The sequence below is a fragment of the Bremia lactucae genome, assembly GCF_004359215.1.
Source record: "Bremia lactucae strain SF5 chromosome Unknown BlacSF5_NotPlaced_200_SHOA01000120.1_2678225bp, whole genome shotgun sequence".
Lineage (NCBI taxonomy): Eukaryota > Oomycota > Peronosporomycetes > Peronosporales > Peronosporaceae > Bremia > Bremia lactucae.
The window spans coordinates 1,196,038-1,221,817 of NW_027152213.1; the positions used below are offsets into that span (position 1 = coordinate 1,196,038).

At 46.4% G+C, this 25,780-nt stretch overlaps 11 protein-coding genes across 11 annotated transcripts in view; 5 read left to right on the forward strand and 6 right to left on the reverse strand.

Annotated features, from left to right (window-relative positions):
* Window positions 1-8,438, reverse strand: part of CCR75_000656 (uncharacterized protein) — a gene marked incomplete at its 5' end in the record, with an annotated part of 10,059 nt that extends 1,621 nt beyond the window's left edge. Inside the window, 2 exons of the mRNA XM_067958762.1 lie at window positions 4,180-4,281; window positions 5,918-8,438. Coding sequence (XP_067814408.1) covers window positions 4,180-4,281; window positions 5,918-8,438 — 2,623 coding nt within the window. The remainder of the gene's footprint in view (window positions 1-4,179; window positions 4,282-5,917) is intronic.
* CCR75_000657 (uncharacterized protein) lies at window positions 2,361-5,603 on the forward strand (the record flags this gene model as incomplete). Its single annotated transcript, XM_067958763.1, has 1 exon — window positions 2,361-5,603. One exon carries the CDS (start codon window positions 2,361-2,363, stop codon window positions 5,601-5,603), a length of 3,243 nt encoding a protein of 1,080 aa, XP_067814409.1.
* Window positions 8,439-9,289: 851 nt separating the features above from the next.
* CCR75_000655 (uncharacterized protein) lies at window positions 9,290-10,579 on the forward strand (the record flags this gene model as incomplete). The annotated part of the gene is made up of 1 exon (XM_067958761.1): window positions 9,290-10,579. One exon carries the CDS (start codon window positions 9,290-9,292, stop codon window positions 10,577-10,579), a length of 1,290 nt encoding a protein of 429 aa, XP_067814353.1.
* A 503-nt stretch (window positions 10,580-11,082) lies between these two features.
* Window positions 11,083-11,394, reverse strand: CCR75_000654 (uncharacterized protein; the record flags this gene model as incomplete). Its single annotated transcript, XM_067958760.1, has 1 exon — window positions 11,083-11,394. The coding sequence occupies one exon, from the start codon at window positions 11,392-11,394 to the stop codon at window positions 11,083-11,085; it is 312 nt and encodes a 103-aa protein (XP_067814350.1).
* A 299-nt stretch (window positions 11,395-11,693) lies between these two features.
* CCR75_000653 (uncharacterized protein) lies at window positions 11,694-12,104 on the forward strand (the record flags this gene model as incomplete). Its single annotated transcript, XM_067958759.1, has 1 exon — window positions 11,694-12,104. One exon carries the CDS (start codon window positions 11,694-11,696, stop codon window positions 12,102-12,104), a length of 411 nt encoding a protein of 136 aa, XP_067814407.1.
* Window positions 12,105-12,717: 613 nt separating this feature from the next.
* Window positions 12,718-13,065, reverse strand: CCR75_000652 (uncharacterized protein; the record flags this gene model as incomplete). Its single annotated transcript, XM_067958758.1, has 1 exon — window positions 12,718-13,065. One exon carries the CDS (start codon window positions 13,063-13,065, stop codon window positions 12,718-12,720), a length of 348 nt encoding a protein of 115 aa, XP_067814628.1.
* A 315-nt stretch (window positions 13,066-13,380) lies between these two features.
* CCR75_000650 (uncharacterized protein) lies at window positions 13,381-18,618 on the forward strand. The gene is made up of 10 exons (XM_067958756.1): window positions 13,381-13,532; window positions 13,635-13,906; window positions 13,994-14,089; window positions 14,166-14,561; window positions 14,636-14,894; window positions 14,963-15,762; window positions 15,823-15,948; window positions 16,022-16,222; window positions 16,293-16,682; window positions 16,741-18,618. Exons 1-10 carry the CDS (start codon window positions 13,403-13,405, stop codon window positions 16,798-16,800), a joined length of 2,730 nt encoding a protein of 909 aa, XP_067814629.1. The 5' UTR covers window positions 13,381-13,402; the 3' UTR covers window positions 16,801-18,618.
* CCR75_000651 (uncharacterized protein) lies at window positions 16,967-18,592 on the reverse strand (the record flags this gene model as incomplete). The annotated part of the gene is made up of 1 exon (XM_067958757.1): window positions 16,967-18,592. The coding sequence occupies one exon, from the start codon at window positions 18,590-18,592 to the stop codon at window positions 16,967-16,969; it is 1,626 nt and encodes a 541-aa protein (XP_067814630.1).
* Window positions 18,619-19,294: 676 nt separating the features above from the next.
* CCR75_000649 (uncharacterized protein) lies at window positions 19,295-20,210 on the forward strand (the record flags this gene model as incomplete). The annotated part of the gene is made up of 3 exons (XM_067958755.1): window positions 19,295-19,433; window positions 19,863-19,995; window positions 20,060-20,210. 3 exons carry the CDS (start codon window positions 19,295-19,297, stop codon window positions 20,208-20,210), a joined length of 423 nt encoding a protein of 140 aa, XP_067814396.1.
* Window positions 20,211-20,395: 185 nt separating this feature from the next.
* CCR75_000648 (uncharacterized protein) lies at window positions 20,396-21,587 on the reverse strand (the record flags this gene model as incomplete). The annotated part of the gene is made up of 6 exons (XM_067958754.1): window positions 21,528-21,587; window positions 21,411-21,435; window positions 21,183-21,343; window positions 20,742-21,116; window positions 20,519-20,670; window positions 20,396-20,471 (listed from the first exon to the last, which is right to left on the reverse strand). Exons 1-6 carry the CDS (start codon window positions 21,564-21,566, stop codon window positions 20,396-20,398), a joined length of 828 nt encoding a protein of 275 aa, XP_067814397.1. The 5' UTR covers window positions 21,567-21,587.
* A 112-nt stretch (window positions 21,588-21,699) lies between these two features.
* On the reverse strand, window positions 21,700-23,418 carry CCR75_000647 (uncharacterized protein; the record flags this gene model as incomplete). The annotated part of the gene is made up of 1 exon (XM_067958753.1): window positions 21,700-23,418. The coding sequence occupies one exon, from the start codon at window positions 23,416-23,418 to the stop codon at window positions 21,700-21,702; it is 1,719 nt and encodes a 572-aa protein (XP_067814571.1).
* Window positions 23,419-25,780: the final 2,362 nt, after the last annotated feature.

The window sequence follows — 25,780 nt, forward strand, 5'->3', positions numbered from 1 at the left end:
TACAGTAGAACCCCTCTAAAGTAATACTCTTAGGACCGAAAAGTAATATTACTTTATGCGTTTTATTACTTTAGATGCCAACCTCTTCTCTCCAGAAAATTTTCGTTTAGGAAGCTCAATGTGCAGCTGACGCATTACCTAACCCTAACCCTCGACGTGAAGCTTCAACTTTGACACTTTAACTAAACTAAAATATTTATAAGAAGTACAGAACGGGAACGGCAAATCTAAACGTCTAAGCAAGAACTGCAAACTTAACACAAAAAATGGCGAAAGCACACCTGAAGGTTGCTCATGCTCCTATCACTAATGAAATCCGCATAGCTATCAGTAAAAGGAAGCGTGATACCAGTGGAACACAGAAGGATATTGCACAATGGGTGGTAGAGAAATTTGGCATGACTGTCAGTCAAGCTGCGATTTCCAAGATTCTCAAGCAGCAGGAGCACTGGATCTCCCAAGGTGAAAAAGCTGGTGCAGGAGACGGAGCAAAAATTAGTATGGATGCGAAGCGTCAGAAGACTGTAGAATACCCTCTCATGGAAGAGGCACTTTACAAATTTGTGCGAACTTACGAAGATGTCATGGATCTCTCGGGTGAACTTTATAAAGAAAAGGGGAGGATTTTTTTGGAGAGACTGTACCCCGATCAAGACACAAATACGTTTCAATTCTCCAATGGCTGGTTGAACAGGTTCAAAGCTCGATATGGAATCAAAGAGCGAGTGAGACATGGAGAGAGCGGTTCGGTTAACATGGAGATACTCGAGCAATCCTTACCCGCAATTCGAGAAGTTTTGGATCAGTATGAATGGAAGGATATCTACAATATGGATGAAACGGGTTTGTTTTACCGACTTCAGGTATGTCGGGGCCAGTTGAAATCACTTTGGAAGCAACTTCAAATACTAAAATTTATTGCCTCCTCACTTTAGGCTGATCGTTCACTTGCAACGAAGCAACTGGAGGGCCGCAAGCAGCACAAGGAACGGCTAACTTTTGTTGTTTGTGCCAACGGAGATGGCTCAGATCGTGTCCCACTTTGGGTGATTGGGAAATACTTGAATCCCCGTTGTCTCAAAAATATCAATCGTCAGAACCTTGGCTGCCACTACAGGGCAAACCCGAAGGCTTGGATGAACAGTGTATTGTTTTTGGAATGGCTACAATGGTTTAATCGGAGGATGGGGAGAAGACAGGTGCTGCTGATTATGGACAATTGTCCTGCTCATGTTCCAATTGACAGCTTGCCGGAGCTGGCCAATGTTAAAATCCTTTACCTGCCGCCCAACACAACTTCCCGAATTCAGCCTTGTGATGCAGGCATTATTCGAACTTTGAAGGCCTTTTACAGGAAAATTTTCAATCGCAACTTGCTAAGAGCATTGGAGCTGGATGAAACACTTGACAATGTGGAAGCGCATAAAAAAGTGGATGTTTTGAAGGCGATGGTGTGGGCTGTGGAGGCCTGGAATATGGTGACCAAGGAAACTATTCGTAATTGTTTTAATCACTGCAAAATTCGGACATCAAGCTTGAACATCCAAGTTCCTGCTAGGGCGACCGAACCCCCCGCAAATGTTGCAGATGACCTGATGTTACAGAATGATCAACTGTACCGCAATCCAATGGACATCAACGCCATCCTCAACAACCCCTTGGAGAGAGAGGTCGCCTATAGTCCTGACGTAGAAGACATTGTGGCAGTAACAATGGAAGAACATGGATTGTCTTTGCCTGTAGAAGTGGAAGGAGGGATTCCCGATGCGGATGATAGCGAAGTGCCAGCCCCCGTGAAAGCCAAGGACGTCCTTGATGCAATAAGGTTGTGTAAACTGTACTTCATGCAGAGGGAGTGTGATACTTCCACGACTCACAGGAAACTGAATGAAGTTTTGGACGATTTTGAAAGGATACAGATTACTGGAAAGAAGCAAGTCACTCACTGGCAAAAGAAGTATAGTTATTTGAAAATTTTTTTTTTTAGATACAACTTAATATATTACTTTTGGGGTATGTGTCTACTAATAGTGGGGCTTTAAAAATATTACTTTATTACTTTGGCAAAATATTACTTTAACCTTAAGTCCCAACTCGGGACCACGAAATTTTATTACTTAGGACGTATTATTACTTTAGAGCGTATTACTTCAGAGGGGTTCTACTGTATTCTTATAATCTCGTTGAGTCCATCAATAGTAGTTTTAGTCAACATTATATCTCAAGTTCACCTCGAGATAGTTTTGCGAGATTGACCCTTAATCGGCTCGACAAATATCATATTTTTGAGGTTTAAGCGTTGACCAGTCATTTGTGCATTTGCCGTTAATCACTCATTTTATCTTGATTGATTGACAACCATGGCTGACTATACGCCAGAGCAGCTGGAGGCGTGTCTGCTACAGCTGACGCACCCGGATACGGAGCAAATCAAGCAGGCAGAAGTGGTGCTCAAGGCCTACACCAAGAAGATCGCATCAGTTGGGGGACTGCTTTTGCAACTCCAACTATCGACCAAGCCCGAAGTGCGACAGCTGGCCGCGCTCATGCTGCGAAAGAAGATATTTAAGCATTGGCCTAAGCTAGAGGCTACTGCTCAGGCCCAGACTAAGCAGGTACTGCTCAGTCGTGCAGCTGAAGATCCCGTGCACGTTGTGCGCTCTACTGTAGCGTCGCTCATCTCAGCGCTGGCTTTGCACGAAGTGCCCCTTGGCAAATGGCCCGAGCTCATGATTTTTATTAATACCTCTGCCAGCAGTGCTAATGTTGACCAGCGTGAAATGAGCATGAAGCTATTGCAGCTATTGGGCGAGAGTATGGGCACGTCGCTCCAACCGCACTTTAATGACCTCAAACAACTATACGCTAAAGCTCTGCAAGACCCCGAAAACCTTAAGGTGCGCGTAGGTGCTATGCGTGCAGCTTGTAGCCTTGTTGAATTTCTTGAAGAATCGGACCTTCGTGGCTTTCGCGACCTCGTGCCGCTTATGATCACTGTACTACAGCAGTGCGTGGCCAACGGGGCCGAAGCTGAGGCTGTAGAGTTTATGGACGTATTCTCCGAGATTGCATCACATCCGTTTCCTATTTTAGACCAAGCTTTTCCCCAATTTATTGAGTTATTGCTCCAGATTATCCTTGCAAATCAGCTTGAATCAAGTACTCGCGCATCAGCCAGTTATGCCATGGGAGAATTTATTAAGAAGAAGCCCAAGACCATTGGAAAGAAGAGTCTCGTTGCCAAAATCTTCACGACGATGCTAGACATTGTTGCTGCCGACGAAGCCGTTTCGTGTGGTCTCATCTCGAACCTGCTCGAGCGTGAGGGCAAGACGGGAGGTGAAGACGAAGATGAGGACGACGATTCTCCGGGCCACATGGCTCAGCAGACACTTGACTCTCTCGCTCTGAGTGTGCCTGCCAAGTATTTGAACCCAGTGGTGTTTGGTATATGCAACGAATACATTACTGCTCAGGACGCCCGTAAGCGCAAGGCTGGTGTGCTGACACTTGGTATTTTATCAGAAGGGTGTTGTGAGTTCATGTGCCAAAACTTGAACGAGCTACTTCCTGCTGTGTACCGCGTTGCTCAGGACCCTGATCAGCACGTACGTGAGGCCGCGTGTTTTGCTCTCGGTCAGTTTGCCGAGTTCCTGCAGCCCTTAATAACGGACCACTACACCGATATTCTACCAATTGGCCTCACTCTACTTGACGATGCATCCAAGGTGATCAAGGCCACGGCCTTGTATGTACTAGATGAAATTACACAAAGCATGGAGAGTGATCAGGTGTTGCCGTATCTTGACACACTCGTGACCAAATTAGTAGCTGTGCTTCGTACAGGATCTCCACAATTGCAGAAAATGGCGCTGGACGCGCTTGGTTCTATTGCTATTGGGGCCAAGGACGCTTTTCTGCCCTATTTCCCGTCAGTTGCTGAGCTTATCCAGCCCTTTTGGGGCATCATAGATCCGAAATTCTACTTTTTGCGGGGTGCTGCGATTGAGTGCCTAGGCTATCTGGCTACGGCTCTCGGCAAAGAGCCTTTTCGTCCGTATTTTGCCCCTTCAATGCCGTTCGTCTTTTCATCATTTGAGCTTGACGACTCGGAGCTCAAGGAACAAGCTTTCGTGTACTTTATTAACGTTTCAAGCATCTTCAAGGAAGAGTTTGCACCGTTCCTTGAGCAGGCTGCCATGCACGTGCTGCAAGCCATTGTAAGCGATGAAGGACTTCGCGTAATGGACGACGATGAGGATGTTCTTGGTGGCGTGGACTCTGACGATGAAGAGAACGAAGACGACAACGTGTTGCGCCATATCAGTATTCGAACAGACGCGTTAAACTCAAAAGTACGCGCTGTCGCAGCCGTAGAGGAGCTTGCTTTAAATTGCGGTGGCGCTGTGTTTGAGCCATACATTCCGAAATTTCTCGAGGCTTTAGCTCCACTTACTGAGTACATTCATGAGGACGTACGTGGTGCAGTGGCTGAGGCTTTGGCTGCTCTTGTTATCTGCTCATTTGAAGCCTCACATGCCATGAGCAGCGACGTGCAGGTTTGGAATAAGGGCGACTTTAACAAGAACATTTTGTCGCCCAACAATGCTATGATTGCATCTGCTGTGATGAAGAGTTTGGTGGAAGAGCTCTTGGAAGACCCTGAAGAAGTTGTTGTCGAGAAGACTTTTAACGCAATCAAAGCCATGAGCGCCCGTGTGGGCCCCGTCGTTACGATGGACCATATGAATGAGCTGATGCGTATTACCAAGACGGTACTTGCTCACGAGCACATATGTCAAACGACTCACGAAGAGGACGAGGACGACGACGAAGAAGAAGGGGGGTCAGTGCTTGAAAGTGCGTCGGAGCTGATTGGCGTACTTGCTAAATGCTACGGCGAACACTTTCTGTCCGCTTTTCAGGAGCTTTTTCCAGCGCTGCTGGCGTTTGCTACCGGTCTACGGGCTGTGCGCGATCGTGCCGCTGCTGTTGGTTGCTTTGCCGAGGTGCTCCGTGAGTTGGGACCTGGTGCTCTAGGCCTAGTGGAGAGCGTGTATCCCGTGGTCCTGCAGGGTCTTACGTCAGATAACTACGTACTGAAGGCCAACAGCGCTTTTTGCATGGGTGTTCTTGCAGAAATTAGCGGTGAAAAACTTACTAGCGCATACGAGCAGATGCTTCAGGCTCTACGGCCTCTGTTTGAGACTTCAGGTAATGACGAAGTTGTGACGGACAACGCATGTGCAGCTGTGGCCCGCATGATTATGGTTGGCAGCGCCAAGATGCCCTTAGAGGCCGTGCTACCTGTGTTTTTGAGCGCTCTTCCGCTAAAAGCTGACATGGACGAAAGTCCCGTGTGCTTTCGATGCCTGAATGGCCTCGTGACCTCGCAGAACCACGTTGTACTTAACCTGATGCCGCAAGTGCTTGATGTATATGCCAAGGCCCTTGCTTCCACGTCTAGTGTGGAAGAAGAAACCCAAGCTGAAGTGAAGGTTTGCGTGCGTGGACTTTTACAGGCTTATGAAGCCCAGATGAAGGAGATTATTGCGCAAATGAGTCCTGAGGCTCAGGCTGCTCTGAGTACGGCCATTATGTAAGGCAATTTGTCGATCTAAAATAGAATTAATTGAAGTGGCCCGAGTAGATTGAAACAAATGTATAGAAATTTTTCATTTTGATGATGGGGTGTTTACGAATTTCATGAATGAAAATTTAATTTTTTTTCGCTTCAAGTACGATATCATGACGAAGTTGAAGGCACAAGAGTTTCGACACGCAATGCGCAACTCACGTTTCTGAATGATTTTTCACTCGACATACAAGTAAGTATATACAGCGAACCATGGGCTTGTGCAACAAGCCTAGTTGTCTAAATCTATAAAGTTCTTCCAAGAGGTCGATGTAGTGACACCAATTTTGGAGTTGGGACACGGCGTAGCTGTGATGGACTCAGGCACAGTAGCAGGCGTAGGTACCGTGGCAAGCGGTGGCGCGCCCGTAATTGTTGGCGTATTAAAGGCTGCACCGGGAGATACAGTGGGGAAGGCGGGCGTTTCCGTTGCTGGGCTTGGCGTCGTCTTGGAAATAGGATTCACACTTGGGGAGGAGGCGGTGGCAATGGGTGTGGGAATAGCAGGCGTCGTTATTGTGATGCTTGGCGTATTTTTCGCGGCAGTCGAAATGTTGCCACGAGATGCTGCATTGTACAAAGCCCACGAACGCGTGAGACCGTCATCCATGGCAACCGTCGCCAGCCTTGCTAGCGAATCAGCTTGGTCGATGGCAGCTGCATTCACTAACAATAGCGACAACCATGCGTTGCTTATATCGTTTCCCGTCACAATCGGTTCCTTTGATAAGATGTTATCCCATTCTTCCTGGATAAACGTCGTCGTGCGTGCTAAGCCGTTGACTGGTGATACTGGTAGCATTTGAATACCATGAATGCAGTGAATTTCGGGGCTAAACCACGTCGCGTAGTCTGCCTTATTATCAAAGAAGATGCCTGTGACGTGATTTGGTACGAATTGAGGCGGGTGGATGGTGTTGTCTGATGTCATTAGGAAGTAGGTGCGCACGGCACGAGCATTTAGACGCAGCATGAGACTGCCTAAATCTTCCACAGCCTTGTTACCTGAAACTTGTCCCCAGAGTTTCAAGCCATAGCAAAAATTGATGTCTTCTGATGTGCTTTCTTCATCCTTGCCATCAGCCATGGAAGTTACACCGTGAGAGTACGAATGACCCAAATACCATGAAAAATGACGAAATTTGGGGAAGTATACGTCATCCGCACTCGGATTCGCCACGTCGCGAAGTAGCGTCCACACCATTGTGTCTAGCTGGGAAATGCCCGACCATGTCGGATCCAGTTTTTTTAAAATAGCAGACCCCACGACCCAGTATCCGTAATGGTAGTGGTGGTCATTGTATATTCCATTGCCAAATTCCACGTTGATGTCGTTAGCAGTGAAAACCTGGCTGGTCACAATGCCTTTGTATGCGGTTTCGTAAACAAGAGGCGATTCCAGCGTGTTGGTAAGAAAGGGTTCCACAAGCGCCTTGAGCTTCGTCAAACACTTATTTAAAAGCGTCACATCTTCACCCACGACGGAGCTATCCGCAGCCATTAAGCACAGTGAAGCGTATTTCTGGTATGCTTTGCCGTTAAAGTACCAGCTACCTGTGATTAATTTCCAGTCGCCATCAATGTCTTTTTGAAGAATCGACAGCAAGTCAATTTGGGAGACTACGTCAGCAGACGGCTTGTTGCTGGGGTAAAAGTCCACATCTTCCTCCATTTCGTCCTCTGTAAGGATCCAACTTCCGGACGTAGTTACTTGACCAACCATCTGTCCGCGGGTGGCCGAGTATAAGACAATGGCGTCACTCGATTGCGTGGTGGTAACATCGCTCATGACATCCACGTGATGAGGTAGGGCGAAGTGAAGAAGACCGACATTGTCGCACGAACTCCCCTCAGTTGTCCACTGTAACGAGTAGCTAGTGCGAGACTCCATTACCACATCACCGCCAATGATGACACAGGACGAGTAGGCGTCATATACATTTTGGTCGCTGCCGTCGGGAAGAATTGCCACTCGAAGCATACCAGTATAGGCTGCATTCGATACTAGAGCAGTTTGATTTTGATCGATCGAAAAAGAGGCGCTGGTGTCACTAGAATAGATGACCCACGTCTGATTGTTTGGCAATTGGACGACATACTTGCCTGCGGTTGAAGTGTTTACAAGGGTCATCGCGTATTTCGAAACGACGCTTGCAGTAAGACCAGAGTAATTGGCGGAGATAAAAGTCATTCCATGTACGAGAGAAGAATCCATGCAGGTACGACTACCCGAGACGCAAGTACGAGCGTTGACGCCCAAATCGCTAAACGAATATATTTCGTAGTCGGGTTTCGTCGACGCGAATTCTGTCGCCGATAGTGTAAGATCGTTATGAAACGCGTGTGTGTAAAATTTGACGGCACCTTCCACCTCTTTAGCCATGATACGATACGTATAAGAGTAGCAAACCTGGATGCCGTAAGGTGCTTCTTTCGGAAACTTAAGCGCATACGGGTTGGACCACGCTGGGTCGGCGACTGTATCCATGTTTTGTGTTGCGGCGTGAATGAGGTTTCCCCACCATTTGTTTGTGGGTAATGGCTTATCGAGCAGGTTCGAAGCCACATTGACGATCGGAGCTAACTTGGTCAAGTTGCCGTTGCGCTGGAAAAGGTTTGAAATGTCTTCTGTCGAGAATGGAGCCATGTAGTCATTACTATTTAACGTCGAGCGATCATTGAATGCTTGCACTGTTCCTTGTTCGAAACCACTGCCGGCCAGAGACATCGTGATATCCTCCATGACGGCTGAGGCAGTGGAAGCCACGCCCATTGCCGCTTGCATCAGTAGAGTGAATTTCATCAAAGTGTTAAGAGCAAAGGTCAGGCTGAAGTCGAAGGCTGTGGTGCTTAAGTGCTAGTAAGCCGAAGTGAAAATAAGTGTTGCTGATGAGCACGAAAGATAAGTGATTTGGTGTAGGCAACGACAATTTCAGCAAATTGCCTGGTGACCGACACCAGAGACTTCGTGAAAACCAAGTGGATCAGCGTTATTGGTGGCGCCTGGCTTATGACTTTTCACTTCCACCACAACTGGTCTGAGTAAGTTCCAAGGTTGTGGCGCATTGAAATTTTGCCAGTCTAGTATCTTACTGAGCTGACCATAAACGTATGTTTAACAGGACGCTGTTCATTAGCAGGATTTTAAAATCAGAAAGCCGCCACGACAAGTGGGCTTTAAAGTGAAACAGTCATGTTGTATTAAAAGATGTAAGAGCCAAATAAGTGAAGTATGTCGCAAGAAAAATGAGTCACAGCTGACGCTGCGTCAGGGTTAATTTATGGCTTCACGTAATATAGCAAGTCTATAAGGAGGGACTTCGTATTTTGACATCATAGAAGCGACAGTGCGAGACGTCAAGCCGAGTTGCATGTGATCACCGACACGAAGGTTTAGGTTCTGACTTATTGCGGCAAGAGTGCGATGATTGGCCACTCTGTTGCAATTGACCTTATTTTGCTGGAATTAATTCTTCTACTCATACCTGCTCTCATTCGTATCATCAAGATTTGCTATTAGACGGTATGCCCCTTTTCGGTAGTGATCTTACGAAAGCCATCTATCTTGTAAATTACATAAAAATAGGTCCACTTATTTCTAAGCTGCATTTCTAAACTGGTTCTATTAAGTTGCCGTAAATGACATGATTACTAATGCCAAATCTTGGTATCGCCCAAAGCGCTCAATTCTCAGCCATTGATACCGCGGTGAAGAGACTTCAATGCGCATGTCGGGAATTGCAGCTGTCGAGCCTACCACGCGTGATGACAGGGCGTGAAAATGAGCGCGATGAAATTTACACCGCGCTGCGCTCATCTATCGAGCATCAGAGTGCCGGTGGTCCCATTTACATTAGCGGCCTCCCAGGCGCTGGCAAAACGTCAATCGTCAAAGAAGTCATCCGTACGCTCGAGAAACAGCGAGATAACGCGAAATTATGCGAATTCGCGTGGGTGGAGGTTAATGGTCTGCATATGCCGCGCCCGGACGTCGCTTATAGTGTCTTGTGGAAGGCATTGCAGCCGTCAAAAACTAATAAGCAAGAACCTCAGCCTTTGCGAGCAAACATGAGTGCCGCGCGACTTTGCGAGATTCTACAGCGTGAATTCAACTCTTTTAGTTCGACGCGGCCCATGTTACTGGTATTGTTGGACGAGATGGACTTTATGCTGGCGGGAAAAAATCAGGTATTGTACAACTTACTCGAGTGGCAGACTTCCGCCTCAGCCAAGCTGATCCTTATTGGCATTGCCAACACAATGGACCTTCCAGAGCGAATGCCTGCGAAAATTCGCAGTCGCTTAGGTGGTCATCGCATCACTTTCCCGGCATATACTCGGGCTCAGCTGGAAAATATTATAAAGCAGCGACTCTTTCAGCTCGATATCTTTAGTGACGAGGCTATTCAAATTTGTGCCAAGACATTGGCGCACCAGTCCGGCGACGTGCGTCAGGCACTGTCGCTCTGCCGCAAGTCTGCCGAAGTTTGTTTACATCGGCTTACTAAGCTCGAAAGGAGTACTGCAGCAAATGCTAAAGATGAGCTCTTTGTAACCGGCGAAGATCTGCACGAGGCACAGCAAGCCATGTCAGTGTCAGCACCGATGAGTCGACTAGGTGCGTGCAGCAAGTTTGAGTGTACCTTTTTGATTGCTTTGCAGATGGAAGCACGCTCAATTGCAACGCGCGGGATAAGCAAAAGGGGTGTCGAGCTGGAAGCTGTGATTGAGCGCTTTGCGATTTTGTGTAAAACTCACTCCTTTGAGCCAATTCCGCGTCTTCGCGCCCTTTTGTTTATTTGTGACGAATTGGAGCGCTCAGGAATCATCAACCAAATCGCTATACGCACTTCTCGTTATCCGTTGCTAGAACTTCGGTGTTCACATCAAGAACTTTTGGACGTGTTTATTATGCACCCAGTTGGCATGCAATTAATCTCTTGATTCGAGCATTACCATCTTCGCCACGTATATTTTTTTTACTACAATTGTTGCATCACGTAATCAATAGATGGTGCGAACGACATTTTAGGACGTATAGCATTGTTTCGCTCCTGAAGAGTCCGTAAGCGACACGCTTAATCAACACCATTGTTATGTCAAAGCAACAACAAATTATAAGATTCATCTGTTCATAGATCTTACTAGAAATAGAAAAATCAAGGCTTGCAGAGTAACACAATTCATTAACTTAATTGTGCCAAAACTATCCCAAGAATGTTTAATATTTGCTCGAAGGTAAGAAATAAAAACCGTACATACTAGACACATTACTTTGCATAACGAGCATGCAAGAAGCGCACAACGTAAAAATGTGTAAAGTCAGTATCTTCGAAATGGGTGGTGCTCAAACACCAAATGAAATGACGAAAAGCGGAACAACACGGCGAAAATCTTGCGTGTCGAATACTGCAGCAACGACAGCGAAATGGCACAACTTTCTATATTTATCCTCCGAATCCGTATAAAGTGCGACCTTGGCGCTTAAGTGCGTAGACGACGTCCATTGCAGTTACAGTTTTGCGGCGGGCGTGCTCGGTATAAGTCACCGAGTCGCGGATCACATTCTCAAGGAATACCTTAAGAACACCGCGGGTCTCCTCGTAGATAAGGCCAGAGATACGCTTAACACCACCACGACGCGCAAGACGACGGATAGCAGGCTTGGTGATGCCTTGGATGTTGTCACGAAGAACCTTGCGATGACGCTTGGCGCCGCCTTTGCCGAGTCCTTTACCACCTTTGCCACGTCCAGACATTGCTACGTTGTTCGATTTCTGAAAGTGGTAAGATTTAGAGTGGTTGGTTCCAAGTTGGAAATTGCAGAATGAGTAAAATTCATACTTTTTATTTTTAGTGACCTGACTATATTCGCATCCGGGAACTGCATAGCTGAATTTTGTAGCGGAGTGTAAGTTCTGCCTATCTATTGGGCAATTTTAGTTCATTTAAGTACTGACGTTTATGATTGGCGGAGACATACGTCAGAGTGTCATTCTCTAAAACTTCTCATTCTCAAATTCCCTTCTAAGTACTCTAGCTGCGTCGAAGAAAAAGTATGGCTCGTACCAAACAGACAGCTCGCAAGTCCACTGGTGGCAAGGCTCCCCGCAAGCAGCTCGCTACCAAAGCCGCCCGTAAATCGGCCCCGGCTACCGGCGGTGTTAAAAAACCTCACCGCTACCGCCCTGGTACAGTCGCCTTGCGTGAAATTCGCCGGTACCAAAAGTCGACAGAGCTGCTTATTCGCAAGCTTCCGTTCCAGCGTCTTGTGCGAGAAATTGCTCAGGACTTCAAGACAGACCTTCGATTCCAAGGTTCAGCTGTTCTTGCTTTGCAAGAGGCTGCAGAAGCCTACCTGGTTGGTCTTTTTGAAGACACCAACCTGTGCGCCATCCACGCCAAACGTGTCACGATTATGCCGAAGGATATTCAGTTGGCCCGTCGCATTCGTGGTGAACGTTCATAATTCTTCTTCGTCTAGCTGCCAATCTGTGCCGTCGAGCTCATTATCTTTTAATAAGAACGCTAGCTTCACCGCTGCTTTACGTTTTTGGTGTATTTAGACACCACCCATTTAAAAAGAACAAAGCGGCAGCATATTATTGGCTATTTCATAATATAAATATAATAGTTTCGTTGGTATCAACGTAGTCATTTTATTCTTCTTCTTACTTCAACTGGCTTATTCCACTTGTTGGTTGGGGTAAAATTATCATTGGACCGAATTGAATTTCAACAATTGACAAAATTTTGCTTCATCGTGAGCTTTACTATCTTTCATTTGATTTCACATGCGTTCGAAGTGTCGAAAAAAATTTAACCTCAATTACCCATGTTCGAACGACTGAAGCATTATTTGATGAAACTATTACCTGATTGAATCAATTTTTATTACTTATTAAAGACGAGATTGATATGAATGTATCACGCGAAAACCAGGTTAGTCTATATTAACGGTAATAGCGCTTAGGCGAACTATTTCGCACTAGCTACGGTCAAAGAGAGCTGACAAATTTCTCGAGTGAGGGTGGTGTTAACAAACACCGAATTTGAATACATTAAGGTAAACTGATCTTCAATTAGGCCGAGGTAAATTTCGTGACGGCCTTTGTGCCTTCCGAAACGGCGTGCTTGGCCAACTCACCGGGGAGCATAAGACGGACAGCGGTCTGGATCTCACGACTAGAAAGTGTTGACTTCTTGTTGTAGCGTGAGAGCTTGCCAGCCTCTGATGCAATCCGCTCGAAGATGTCGTTGATAAAAGAGTTCATGATTGACATGCCGCGCTTACTGATACCCGTGTCAGGGTGGACTTGACGAAGTACTTTGTAGATATAAGTCGAGTACGACTCAACACGCTTCTTGCCTTTGCCTTTGCCGGATTTGGCCACGGTTTTGGCGGCCTTCTTGGAGGGAGTTTTAGCCATAGTTATCGATGAAGAGGTTAATCTAATGCGTCGCTTTAACAACACAAGTCAAATCTGGGAATGGTTCAATATAGGCAGGACTGCTCTTCTTGCACCGTATTCCCGCGCGTCTCATAAATTTCTAGAGATGGTCAGTCTTGAAATGATAGCGTCATTTTAGGTCGGCTCGCTCTGAGTAAAGTGATTGGCGGAACGTGATACCTTAATAATTAATTGGTGGAGCAATCCCAAGGGCTCTTTAATAGGCCAGATACTGTAGCATCCCAAAAAAAACAGCTGACAACTGTGTCCACGCGGCTTATACTAGATCCAAGCTGCCCTAAAGGACCGATTGAAAATGAAGCTGGGAGCAAGTCAGGACACGTACGGAAGTGGAGGCGACTCCAGCCGTAGCGGATCATCCATGACAATCTCCTCGGTCATGGCGGATATTAAGGAGAAGTTTAAAAACGACGAGGAAGAGCAAAGTACGGTTCATGCTGACGATGCGCTTTTAGACAAACTCGTGCGATCCGCTTGTTTCCCTCGATCGCATGAATCTAACAATATTTTCTTTCTTGTACGCTTAGTTTCGCCTTTCCAAGGCTTAGATAAGGCTACGGTCTTACAGGAAACCAAGATCTTTTCGGATGCTAATACTGTGACACGCCACCCCAAGAAATGCTGTCAGCTGATCACCAAGCTGTTGCACATTCTGACACAGGGGGAACCTTTCACTAGTGCAGAGACTACTGCTGTATTTTTTGGCGTCACGAAGCTCTTTCAATCAAAAGACGCCAACCTGCGTCGTATGATGTACCTGTTTATTAAAGAGGTGGCCGAGGCCACGGCCGCTGACGAGGTATATTAATATCGTTTTTTTCGGAAGCTATTGCCACATGTAAATTCGTAGAAGACGCATCTGTTGACGCCTTATATGCATTAATAGGTCATCATCGTGACACAGAGTCTGACTAAAGACATGAGCTCCGACGTCGACTTGTACCGCGCGAATGCCATCCGAGTGCTCTGCCGTATCATCGATGTACGCTTTCATTTAAAGAAAAAGCTTTCGTCGTAATCAGTTTGAAATGGCAAAATCTAATAGCTTATGTCAATAGGGCTCGATGTTAAATGCTATTGAGCGTTATATTAAACAAGCAATTGTCGACCGCAATGCTCTTGTAGCAAGCTCAGCGCTCGTGTCAGGTATTCACTTAATGAAGAGCAATCCCGAAATCGTGCGTCGGTGGGTAAATGAGGTTCAAGAGGCCGCAAATTCGACGAACGATATGGTGCAATACCATGGCGTATTGTTGCTCTACCAGATTCGGCAACACGACAAGCTCGCAGTATCCAAGTTCATTACGCAACTTCAAAAGACCAATTTGCGCTCGAACCTTGCTACTTGCTTACTGATTCGTTATACGGCAGCGCTGTTGCGAGAAACTGCCACGGGTCAAGATACGGCTCCACTGTATGCTTTTTTGCAAAAGATGTTGCGTCAGAAGAACGAGGTACGCCATCGCTAACAATGAATACGGCAAGTAAAGTCAGTCGCTGACGAGTCGCTTTAACTGGAAATGGATAGATAATTATTTACGAAGCTGCCAGGGCACTCTGCGCCCTGCCCGTAGATTCGAGAGACCTGACACAGGCAATTGTTGTTCTGCAACTGTTTTTGAGCTCATCGAAGCCAATTCTTCGCTTTGCTGCTGTTCGAACTCTGAATCAATTGGCACTTTCCCAGCCAATGCTTGTGACGCGCTGCAATGAAGACATGGAGGCGCTCATCACGGATAACAACCGATCAATTGCAACTCTAGCCATAACTACGCTATTAAAGACTGGTAATTTATTTGGTTACCAGCCTAATGCGGCTTTTATTAATTGTATTACTATCACTTTGTATTTACAGGAGCCGAGTCTAGTGTAGACCGACTCATGAAACAAATTTCCACTTTTATGGGCGATATTGCCGACGAATTTAAGATTGTAGTCGTGGAGGCCATCAAGAATCTGTGCGTAAAGTATCCTCAGAAGCATCGCGTACTTTTGAACTTTCTCGCAAATTTTCTTCGTGAAGAAGGTGGATTTGAATTTAAGAAGACGATTACGGATGCGATTTTATTTCTGATTGAGCGAATTCAAGAGTGCAAGGAAGCTGCGCTGCTTCACTTGTGCGAATTTATCGAAGACTGTGAGTTTACTCAATTATCCACCAAGATTCTGCGCGTATTGGGGCAAAAGGGGCCGACTACATCAGCACCCGCTCTGTACATTCGTTTTATACGCAACCGCATTATTCTCGAAAACGCCCCTGTGCGCGCTTCAGCCGTGTCAGCTCTTGCTCAATTTGCCATTCGCGTTGCTTCGCTCCGAATTAGCGTTTCGTCGCTGTTGCAGTGCTGTAAGCTTGATGACGATGACGAAGTTCGCGACCGTGCTACGACGTACCTTTCGATTTTGGAAGGTGAGGAGGTGATTAGCCGGACGCTTCTTGTCGAGGATTTTCCAATGAGTGTCACAGCGCTTCAGAAATCAATTGATCAATACGAATTGCGACCGACGGATGGTCCGTTAACTTTCGATGCTCTGCCACACGTCGAAGAAATCGAAGAGGCTGTCGAACCAAACGCTGAAGATGTCCAGACTGATGAAACGCCTTTGACTGATGCCACACCGGAACCCCAGGACGTTGTCAAGGAGCTTTTCACGGTATATATCGATCGTTTGTTACCTATCTTGGCATGCTAAGAATCCCATATGTGCTAACAGATTCCAGAATTTGCTGAGCTTGGTGCTCTATTCTGTTCATCTAAGCGTCTGGAGCTTACAGAAGCCGAAACAGAATACGTCGTCAGTTGCACGAAGCATGTGTTCGCGCAGCATATCGTGCTCCAGGTAATATTTTGAGTAAACTCTTTTGCATCAGGAATACTGCTTCTGACACTGTAATGATGTCGCGCATTATCAGTTTAAAGTGTTGAATACCGTGAACGACCAGCTTCTCACAAACGTACACGTTGGATTTGTCATGGAGCCGGAGGATGTGTGGCAAGTTCACTCGATTGTCCCTCTTGAAAGGCTGGCGTATGGCAAGACTGGATCTTCTTATATCTGCTTGCAATACATTGGTGATGGTCTGTACCCCATTGTCCAACTTGCTAACGTCGAAGTAGGTTTTATCTCAATATTGTTTTGTCTGAAGTCAGCGATAGCTGACAGGATGGTATGGACTGTTGTAGTTAAAATTTAAAGTGCACGAGGTGAATCCTTCGACCGGGGAGGTTGAAGACGATGGCTTTGATGAGGAATACCCGATGGAAGACATTGAGATCGGCGCGTCAGACTTGATGGCTAAGGTACCGGTAACTGACTTTCGTTCAGCTTGGGAGCACCTTGGCGGTAGCGCCGAAGTAAAGGGCAGCTATGGATTAAAATACAAGAGCCTCGTGGAAGGCGTGGCTGCAGTTATTGAAAACCTTGGCATGCAACCTTGTGAGAATACGTCTGTGCCTCAGCCAAAAGCCAAGGCACACATTCTTTTGCTCTCTGGCATGTTTGTGGGTGGTATTAAAGCATTGGTAAAATCGAGAATATCTTTGGACGAACAGAGCGGTAGCATGATTCTGCAGGTATGCTCTGTATGATGTCGATGTATTACTTCATACTAAATCTTGCTGCAATTCGCAGATGGCCGTACGTTCTGAGGCGGAAGATACTAGTCAAACCATAATGGATTGCATTCGATAAAGAGTCTGCTTCGAAACTCGTAAGTAGCCAGCAGTCAAGTTTGTATAAGCAAATGAAGTGGTGAAAAAAATCAGAGGAGCAGTGTGGTAGCTTAATATTTGCGAGATCATCGTAGATGCTTTGCAACTATATCTATTATGCTTCTATGATATCGTTACTTTATAATTCAGCACGACTGTGACGTAATTTCTATGAGTCCCTCAGACCACAATCGCAGGACCATTCCGCGCACTGCAGTCTCATCGCCAGCAACCTCTGCTAGCTTATTAATCGACACCCAAGGCGCGGCCCCAGACGATGCATACAACTTCATAAGTGCAGGCGCCAGGTCGCCTGGAAAAACAACACTCTTCGGTTGTGGTGGAATTTGTCTCATAGCTTTTGTCACATCTTCGTCCACTTCATATCCGTCGTCAATGCCAGCTTCTTCACTTTCTTCCTCGTCACTCTTTTCATCGTCATCATCTGTCTTGCTCCGCTCGTCTTCATATTCGCCATCGCATGTGCAAAGGCCCATGTGATGCCGCCGGCAATTGTACAGCGAGAAATACACCGCAACAAATGCTTCTTGCAGAGCATCTTCACCCATCGTCAAACGAACATGTGATCGATTCTTGAAATGAACATTGAAATTACTGTCAAGTAAACTCCGGCTAAATTCGTCATCTTCCTTGCTCTGGTTCTCTCCTAAAGGCGGCAAACGATTTGCAAGTACGTCCATTGCAGCTTCATCAGCGGCCTCTTGCAAGTCCTTTTCAATCACATAAGCAGCAAGTTTGCCAACTAACTTTTTGCACGTGGCCGTAAATTCCGTTGCTTTCACTGTGTCTGCTACGAATTGAGTGCCCATGTAATTTAAGTACCCAACAGGAAGCCCCTTTCGAAATTCGACGTTTGAGTCAAAGGCTTGTCGAATAATGCGAGGTAACGCCACCTCTAAAAAGTTAGCCCACGACGTGTGTTGATACACTGATATAGTCACGTGCGTAGAGAATTCATTTTCATCCGTGCATGCCTGGTGTATGACTCCACGTGGAAAATAGAGCAAGTCTCCTTCTTCTACGGTTATTTCCATCCAAGGCTCGCCAATCTGATCTTCGGTCAAATCCAAGCTGTGTTCACCCGCTAGCTCCACCAGTGGGCGATAAAGTTTCCACCTCTTGCGGCCCTGAGTTTGGAGCACAAACACCTCCACATCGTCGTGGTGCGGAGCTAAAGCCTGAGCATTCGCAGGCGTCAAGTAAGCGCTCGCACCTGCCAGACCACCAAAAGCTTCCTCAAGTGCAGCATTTAACTCGTACAGTCCGTCCGCGTAACGCTGTGGCTGGTAAAATTGGCAGCTATATCCACTGTCCAATAATCTGGCCACCTGTCTGCTTGACGCTTGGCCATTACATGCCTCGTCATGGAAATTTTCGCGTTTTGAATCGACATATTTGCAGATTGCAAGGTCCTTCCCGAAACTGAATGGGTCCGACTGCTTCTCCATAATCTTAAGCATCTTCTTGCGCGAAAACAAATTGCTATTAAATAATTGGCCCTTCTCTTCTTTGCGAACGTGAAGCGGCTTCTTCTCAAAATAGTCAGACAAAAACATGTCCATCGACATTCCGCCCAGAAGCTTGGTAAAAGTACTTTTGGCCCATTGACGACTTCCCTTTTGGTCAACCTCAGTTGCAGTAGGAGCTGCATTTGCTAGGTCGGATTTATTTGTCCTTTGCTTTTTGCTAAGCTCAGCTAAATCCGCGTCAGCATTGCGTTTGACACGGCTACTTTTTTTGGTTCTGCTCATCGATAAGTGTTCCGATGGAATAAGATGGGTGCTAGGTAGCGCAATGTGAGCTCTGGCAACCAATTGACCTTTTCTAATAAAAAAGAAGCCAAATCAAAATTAAATTACAGTGTGCTCAAATTAAAGACACCCGAGTATTTTGTTCTGCCATTTTTTAAATACTAATTAAACACAGCTTTTGTGGGCCGTAGGGTAGTCGTATGGGTATATGTGGCATATCACATGTTGAATAAACTCAATCTAATCGCCAACATCATAGACATCAGGTGCTGCGAATTTTGTTACAGGGTGTCAAAGAGAGCTTCAATCTATCATTCATTGAGCATGTATGATTCTAATACAAAAAAGTTTTGAACGGCATTTGTGATGTTTACGTAGTAATTATTTAATAAATACAATCAAGTCCCATGAGTGCACGCACGTGGAGGTATTAAGAATGTATGTATATTACAATCGTCCAAGTTAATTTAAGTAATTCCTTTGCATAGGCATTGACCAATTTGACATAGTGTGTTAAGCTGAACGTCAAGGGGTAAGATGCCTGTCTGCCATTGGCGTCTGTGCGGACACATTAATAAAGACTTTTACTCATACCTTCTGGGGTGGAAGTAACGTGACGTCGAGTCAGCACTTTCCATAACGCTTTATTAACCAATACTGTTAGCTAAAATCGTCACTAATCATTAGTTGCACATAAATGGCATGTGCGGCGGAGCCGGCATCATTACGCATCGGGTGTATGGAATACTTCATGACGATTTCCAGTCGGCTATACTTTTCCCATTTCTATCGTCTCGTATACTTCTTTATGGTCATCTCCAGCCTAGTGTGCGCGACGTGGGTAAGAACTGAAACACCTCTCGAGATAGTTTTATATTCTGACGTTTACCTATCTGTTTGTAAATTAATGACTGCAGACTGGATTGAATAGCTGGAAAACGTATGCTTCTTGGTAGCTTTAACGTTGAGCAAGCGACTTATTTGCCGGCTTGTGTGTTGAAACTCTAGTCCGTCGTCTTTGATTTTCATTTCGTTGGAGGTCGCGGTCAGTGTGCTCCTCGTTTTCGAGGTGTTGTTGCGGGTAATGGCTTTTAGAAAGGTGAGATAGGCTCTACGTTTAAACAGGAAATTGTGGCGTCTTACCAGAGTAAAAAAATAAAATTGACAGCGCTTTTGGCACAAGTGGTGCAACATTTTTGACGTCGTCGTCTTGGGTGGGTTGGATGAAGTGACAGGTCTCTCAATTTGGTGCTGACATGTCCGTTTCTAGTCATGAGTATATTCTCGTTGGTCGAGTATTTCAACCAAGAGGGCGTTTTGGGTGAGCTGGAAGAGGTTGCGGCAGACTCTGTGTTGGCACTGCGCAATGCGGTGCAGTATGTTCGGCTAGCGCTTTTCCTCAAGTAAGCTAGTAGTGTCGTGTGCCTTAAGTGATCAAATGTTGAATAACTTTCTTTGCTTGCTTAGGAATCGGTCAGATAGACCAACCACGATTGGCAAAGACATAGATTTCGAGAAGTTGAGCGTAACAATGGAGGGCGAGCGAGAAGTTATGCTGAATGCTGAGAATGGGACGTTGTTCGACAGCGACAACGAGGAGGAAATTGAGATCGTCTAGGCAATCTATATATGCTTTTTCAAGGGAATATTTTTGTCGCAATTTACTTGCTATCTCGTTTGCCATGGTAGTAAATAGTAAGTACATAATGTCATATGCATCTTTAAGCAATGCATTCCAGAACATCCCAAAATCTTTGATGAACTTTCAAAATGTACTTGTATTTCAAAGGATAATACGTCATATTAAAAAAACAATAGCTTCATAAGAGCAGCCCACACTAGATGAGCTCCGCTGCGAGAGAAACAGAATACACGCGAGCTTTAAAAAAAAAGACTTTTCGCTAATACTGTATACATTATTCAAACCTGATAATTGCCAGCACTGGCAACATCTTTTCCTTGGTCAAATGCTCTCCAATAACGCGCCAGAGGTTGCTAAGTAAAAAGTATAGCGACCAAGCCATTGCAATCAGCATTACAATCCAGTCCACGGCGTCCACAGGCGAGATGCATAAAATCTAGATGCAAATGTATTTTTCAATGTAAGTGTTTTTTTGTCAGGCCACACGGCAACCCAGCAACAACTTACCGCGGCCGGGATGAACATCAACGAGGAATAGCCATAAAGACACAAGAGAAAAAGTAATGTCATTGGCACTTGAAAATATTTTCCGACTAGCCAGATGAGTGTGGGGAGGCCAAGCAGAAAAATCTCTACCAGTGTGTAGGCCGAGGCGAGGCGACTAAAGTCATACGACCAGTCGTTTCGATTGCCTTCGTAGTCGAGAAATGATGCGGCATTACTGCATGATGCCAGGAAAAAGATGAGCGTCACGGAGAGCCAAAATGGGCCATAAGCATCTGGCGACTCCAGTGCGAGCTCAGAGAACGCTGGATCCTTCATAAACGGTAATAGCGCACGCATCAGACGTTGCTGTATGTCTGACGTGTCAACATTAAAGTACTGCAATCCCGACACAATATTAGACGGCACTGAACACCACTGGGCCTACTAGTTAGAGCCACGCACCGGCTGGTAGAATGCCAAGCTGAAGCAGCCACATGCACCCGTAGGCCGAACGGGCTTGCCGTCTTCTCCTAGCGCTGCAGCTTTTGCACCAATAAGATAATCCTTGACCCTTGGAGAGATAATTCCATTTTCAAGCTCATCCGTTCCAAAGACAGAGACCTCTGCAACAAAAAACATCGTAAGAGATGAAGCGCTACTTTAACTTCTTCATGAAATACACTAAATTACCAAAGTCAAGATCAGCGCTTCGGTCCTAATGTAGCCAAAGCCAAGATTAGAAGGAAATACGACAGTGGGCAATCAGAAAAGGCGTAATGAAGAATAAAGCAGCGCATAGCCACATACATTCATTGCACTCGCCGCGGATTTCACGTCATCATCCATGATGCCTGTTCTAGATATATTAAGGCACCCTACGACTACTTTTACCCAATTGAATTGTTGCTCTGGTCAAAACTACAGACCGAAAAACGTTCTTATATCAAGGTACATAGCTTGCAAATAACGTGCGTGTTGTTTAATCTAGATCCTGGGCAGGCACAACAGACACGACCGGAGCACTAACGTTCTCACAATCCGGGGCGTTGGCGGCCAGCTCTTCTGCCTCTGCCGCCTCTTCAGCGTCTTCCAGCTCTCCCAGTAGCTCCTCGTCTTCGTCGGCGGCGTCTTCAGCCTTCTTTACAATAGCAGCAACGTCCGAAGGCGTCAGTCGCGTAGCTTCTTGGGTCACTTCCAGTGACTTTTGGCCAGCTTTGCGCTCCGAGGCGGTCACTGTAAGGGCGCCCTTACTACTCACAGCAAATGTCACCTCAATTTCGGCATCTCCCTTCGGCAGCGGGGTAATCCCCGACACGCTTAATTGCGCCACGAGAGTATTGTCCTTGGCCATAAGGCGCTGACCCTCGAAAATATGCAAGTACACAGCTTCTTGGTTGTCGTGTGAGGTCGTAAATATTTCAGTGGCCGAAGCAGGCAAGATAGTATTGCGGTGGATTAGTTCCGACACACTTCCATTAGCGAGAGCCACGGATAGATTCAATGGCACCACGTTTACCAAATTTAACGCTTCTTTGGGCTCGGGTGCGCCCACTAGCTCAGCAAGACAAGAGGCCTCAATCGTGGCCCCGTACGCAACAGCTTCATCCGGCGACATTTGCGTGCGCACATGTTTGCCTTCAAAATGTTTCTGAACGAGATTCTGCACGAGCGGTATACGCGAAGACCCGCCAACGAGCACAATGTGGTCGATATCCTCCTTTTCAAGGTCGTTCTCCTCCAAAATGGCGTCAATTTCAGTAATTGTCTCGTAAACACAATCACTGATGAGCTCCTCGAATCGAGGACGCGACAATTTGAGCGCAAAGTCTTCGCCCTCCATGAGAGAGTCCACCTCAATATTTACTTGCGTTTGCGTTGATAGAGAACGCTTGGCAGTCTCACACGCATTGCGAAGACGGCTTGACGCCTTCTTGTTGGTTTTTACGTCCAATTTCGTCTTACGCAGAAAAAAATTGGCGCAGTGGTCAAATACGGCAGCAGTAAAGTTTTCGCCACCAAGAGTATCGTTCCCTTTTCCGGCGACGACTTGAAACAAACCCTTGTCGACATTTAGTAGCGTTACGTCGTGAGTGGCGCCTCCAATGTCAAACACAAGGACGTACTCCATCTTGTCATTGTCAATAAACTCATCGAGACCGTAGGCAATGGCAGCAGCTAAAGGCTCGCTAAGGTACGTTAACACATCAACACCAGCTTGTTTAGCAGCAGCGCCTAGCAGTTCTGTGTACTTATCGCTTGCATGCGCGGGCTTACTTATAACAACGTGCTCAAGCTTCTCGCCCGTAAAATCCTCCGCCAACTCTTTTAAATTTTGCAATAGTAGCGTCATAAAGTCCACAATAGTAACAACGTGCTTTTCACCGTTACGCTGTGTCTCCACTGCGACGCCATCAGTGCTGTGCGTGACATTGAAGGGCCATTCAATGACAAAGTCGCGTTCTTTAATCTCTTCGTGAGTTTTTCCCAGTAAGCGTTTAAGATGATAAATTGTGTTATCGGCATGTGATGGTAGCTTATTAAGCGCTGTATCCCCTACGATCACTTCCTCCCCCTCAAAGCATACGTATGTGGGCGTAGTGCGAAATCCTTGGTCATTAGCAATGATGTTGACCTTGCCATTATGCCATACGCCAACGCAACCGTGAGTTGTGCCAATGTCGATGCCCGCAACAACCATATTTGAGAGCTGCCTCGCCTAAATGGGAGCGATCTGCGTGTGGAAGTCTCGCTTGGCCAACCACTGGCTACGAATATTTGTACAGCAGCGTCTTACTGAAACAAAGTCAGCTGTAACACTCATTTGATTGGTACAAAGCGCATGAATCAAAGCACAACTCCATAATTTGATTGTTCACCTTTATGCGAGGTCAGCTGCCTTCCAAGATCACACATCTTCACATTACTTAAACTAACTAACATAAAAAGGCTAGGTATACGTGGGTGGCGCAAGCCATTCACGTAAAAAGGTGTATGCTTTGTAGAAGCATGGATGACCCAAAATCTGCCCAGATTTTTAAGGAAGGTCTAGCAACTAACTTGTCCAGTGCGCGATAAATCATAGCGCTTGTAGTGACTAGCCTGTGGTCGTTCACTGACAATTATAAGCTCTTGGAATCATGAAATGACATACGCAATGTGCAGGCGGGCACGTCGTAATGCGGCCACGCTCTACTTAGACACACACCCTAGCACAGCGAGGAAGCGGTTTAACCAGCTTCTCTTGTGTGCAGTGAGGTAGTTGTGGTGGGCGCGTCAGCAGCCTCACCCAACGCACTAAGTACTTTAGTTAAGTGTCGTTACGGGAGCGGTAATCCGGCTCCTCGTGCGCACTTACTAAGTTGGAAGTAGTTTTCAGACTGATTTATATTTAATCGTAATAAATATAAATACCTATTTTTACCAATCAAAACGTCATCTCTATAGATAACACTTAATAAGTATCGCGAGCATATCTTTCTAGATACCTCGCGTAACGGATGACGCTAGCCGTCATCAAGGATAACGCTAGGCGTCATCCCTCCTAATGTGAATGCATCTATGTGCATCACATACACATGGGTTGGTCACAAATGTGAACACACCCGAGTGCTGGGTCTAATTACTTTAATTTAGTAATTGACCATCCCCTTAAGTACACCAAGTGTACTTAACGGGGACTGTGTAACATTAGGGCAACTTTAGCCGTTACACCACCCCCCCTTAAAGAACGAATTTACATTTTGAAATTCGACAAAGAGGAGAGAGGAACTGCGAGCAGCTTTACGCCAGCGCACGTATTTCCATACACGGCGCCAAAGATGCCACCTAAAAGGGACCACGTTGGTGGGTCGTCTGCGAAGACGCCCACTCAACCTCGCACTAAGCGTACACGCCGCGTTAATTCCCCGGCCGCGTCCAATGCCTTAGTCGAAACGCCGACAGCTACTGCTGCTGTCGCGTTACGGGGCTAAAGGATCCATGCCACTTAAACAGTGAGGATGTTGATCCGTCGCTCATGGTCGACTACAATGAGTCGACACCGTTGCCGTCACCTCATAGTAGTGATGCGGACAACGAGCTCATGAGGAAGAATGATGCGGCATTATTGCCCATCCACACTTCTCTCATGGCTCACAACATGGAGCAGCATCATTTACGAATGCTGTCCCATCGTCTGCGCTGGAAAGCGCAGCGACAGGTAATGAGAGCGCTGCCCATAAAGGCGCAGCCGCTTCTCCGTTGGGTATTACCACAACGCCTTATGCTCAGACCATACTTCATAATGGTTCTGACATAGAGGATTCTGAGCCTAAAGCTCCGCCGACGACACGTGAACGTGCTCAGTCGGTGTCACAAACCAGTCGTTTAGGATGTGGCTATGTGACGGGTGACATATCATTGATGCCCCCTCCATCTAAATGGCCTCGTCGAAATGGGCCAAGAGCGTCGCTCCTAGAGCGCGCTCTTGTAGACGCACATAGTTATTATGGCGTCTTTAGATCATAGAGGGCTCAGGAAAATCGCTTGGGCGTATTTTTTCCGTTACCGGTCGTGTTGCGTTCGGATGAAACGCCCGGCCAATACGAGGCGGAATTCCTGCGCTTCATCCGCATTCCGATGCGATGAAACATCGGTCGCAGCGAACTAATTTCGCCCGCTTGCGTGTGAAAGAATCATGGGCGATACTGTACCTCCTGTTTCTTCTCCCAACGCTACTTCTGCTCGTCTATTTGAGACTAGCGAAGAGGCCTCAGCTGGTGCACCTTTTCATAGTCAGCCACCAAGCCGGGCGCATCAGTACGTAGGGTATCGATCAGTTCCTAAGAGTCAAAACTCTTCGGGTAACCTTTCCATTGGACGAGGATCTGATACCTTGACAAGCAACCTTCCAACAAGGCAGCGTTGATTCCCACCCGCATCCATTAGTGCAGGCGGCGCCCGATAGGAGTGGCGATCTCGCCCAACTACTCGCGGCTGCCTTACCTTCGTCCGTTCAGTCACAGGCGTTAAACGCTGCTGAACGACGTATTGCGGATCTCGAGAGCCAAGTCTCACGACTG

What these genes read in the sequence shown, in the direction of transcription:
- CCR75_000650 (XM_067958756.1), top strand. Translation starts at nt 13,403, where the DNA reads ATGAAGCTGGGAGCAAGTCAGGACACGTACGGAAGTGGAGGCGACTCC. An exon ending in AGGCCACGGCCGCTGACGAG is followed by an intron (nt 13,907 to 13,993) that starts GTATATTAATAT and finishes ATGCATTAATAG; the next exon opens with GTCATCATCGTGACACAGAG. An exon ending in TGTTGCGTCAGAAGAACGAG is followed by an intron (nt 14,562 to 14,635) that starts GTACGCCATCGC and finishes GGAAATGGATAG; the next exon opens with ATAATTATTTACGAAGCTGC.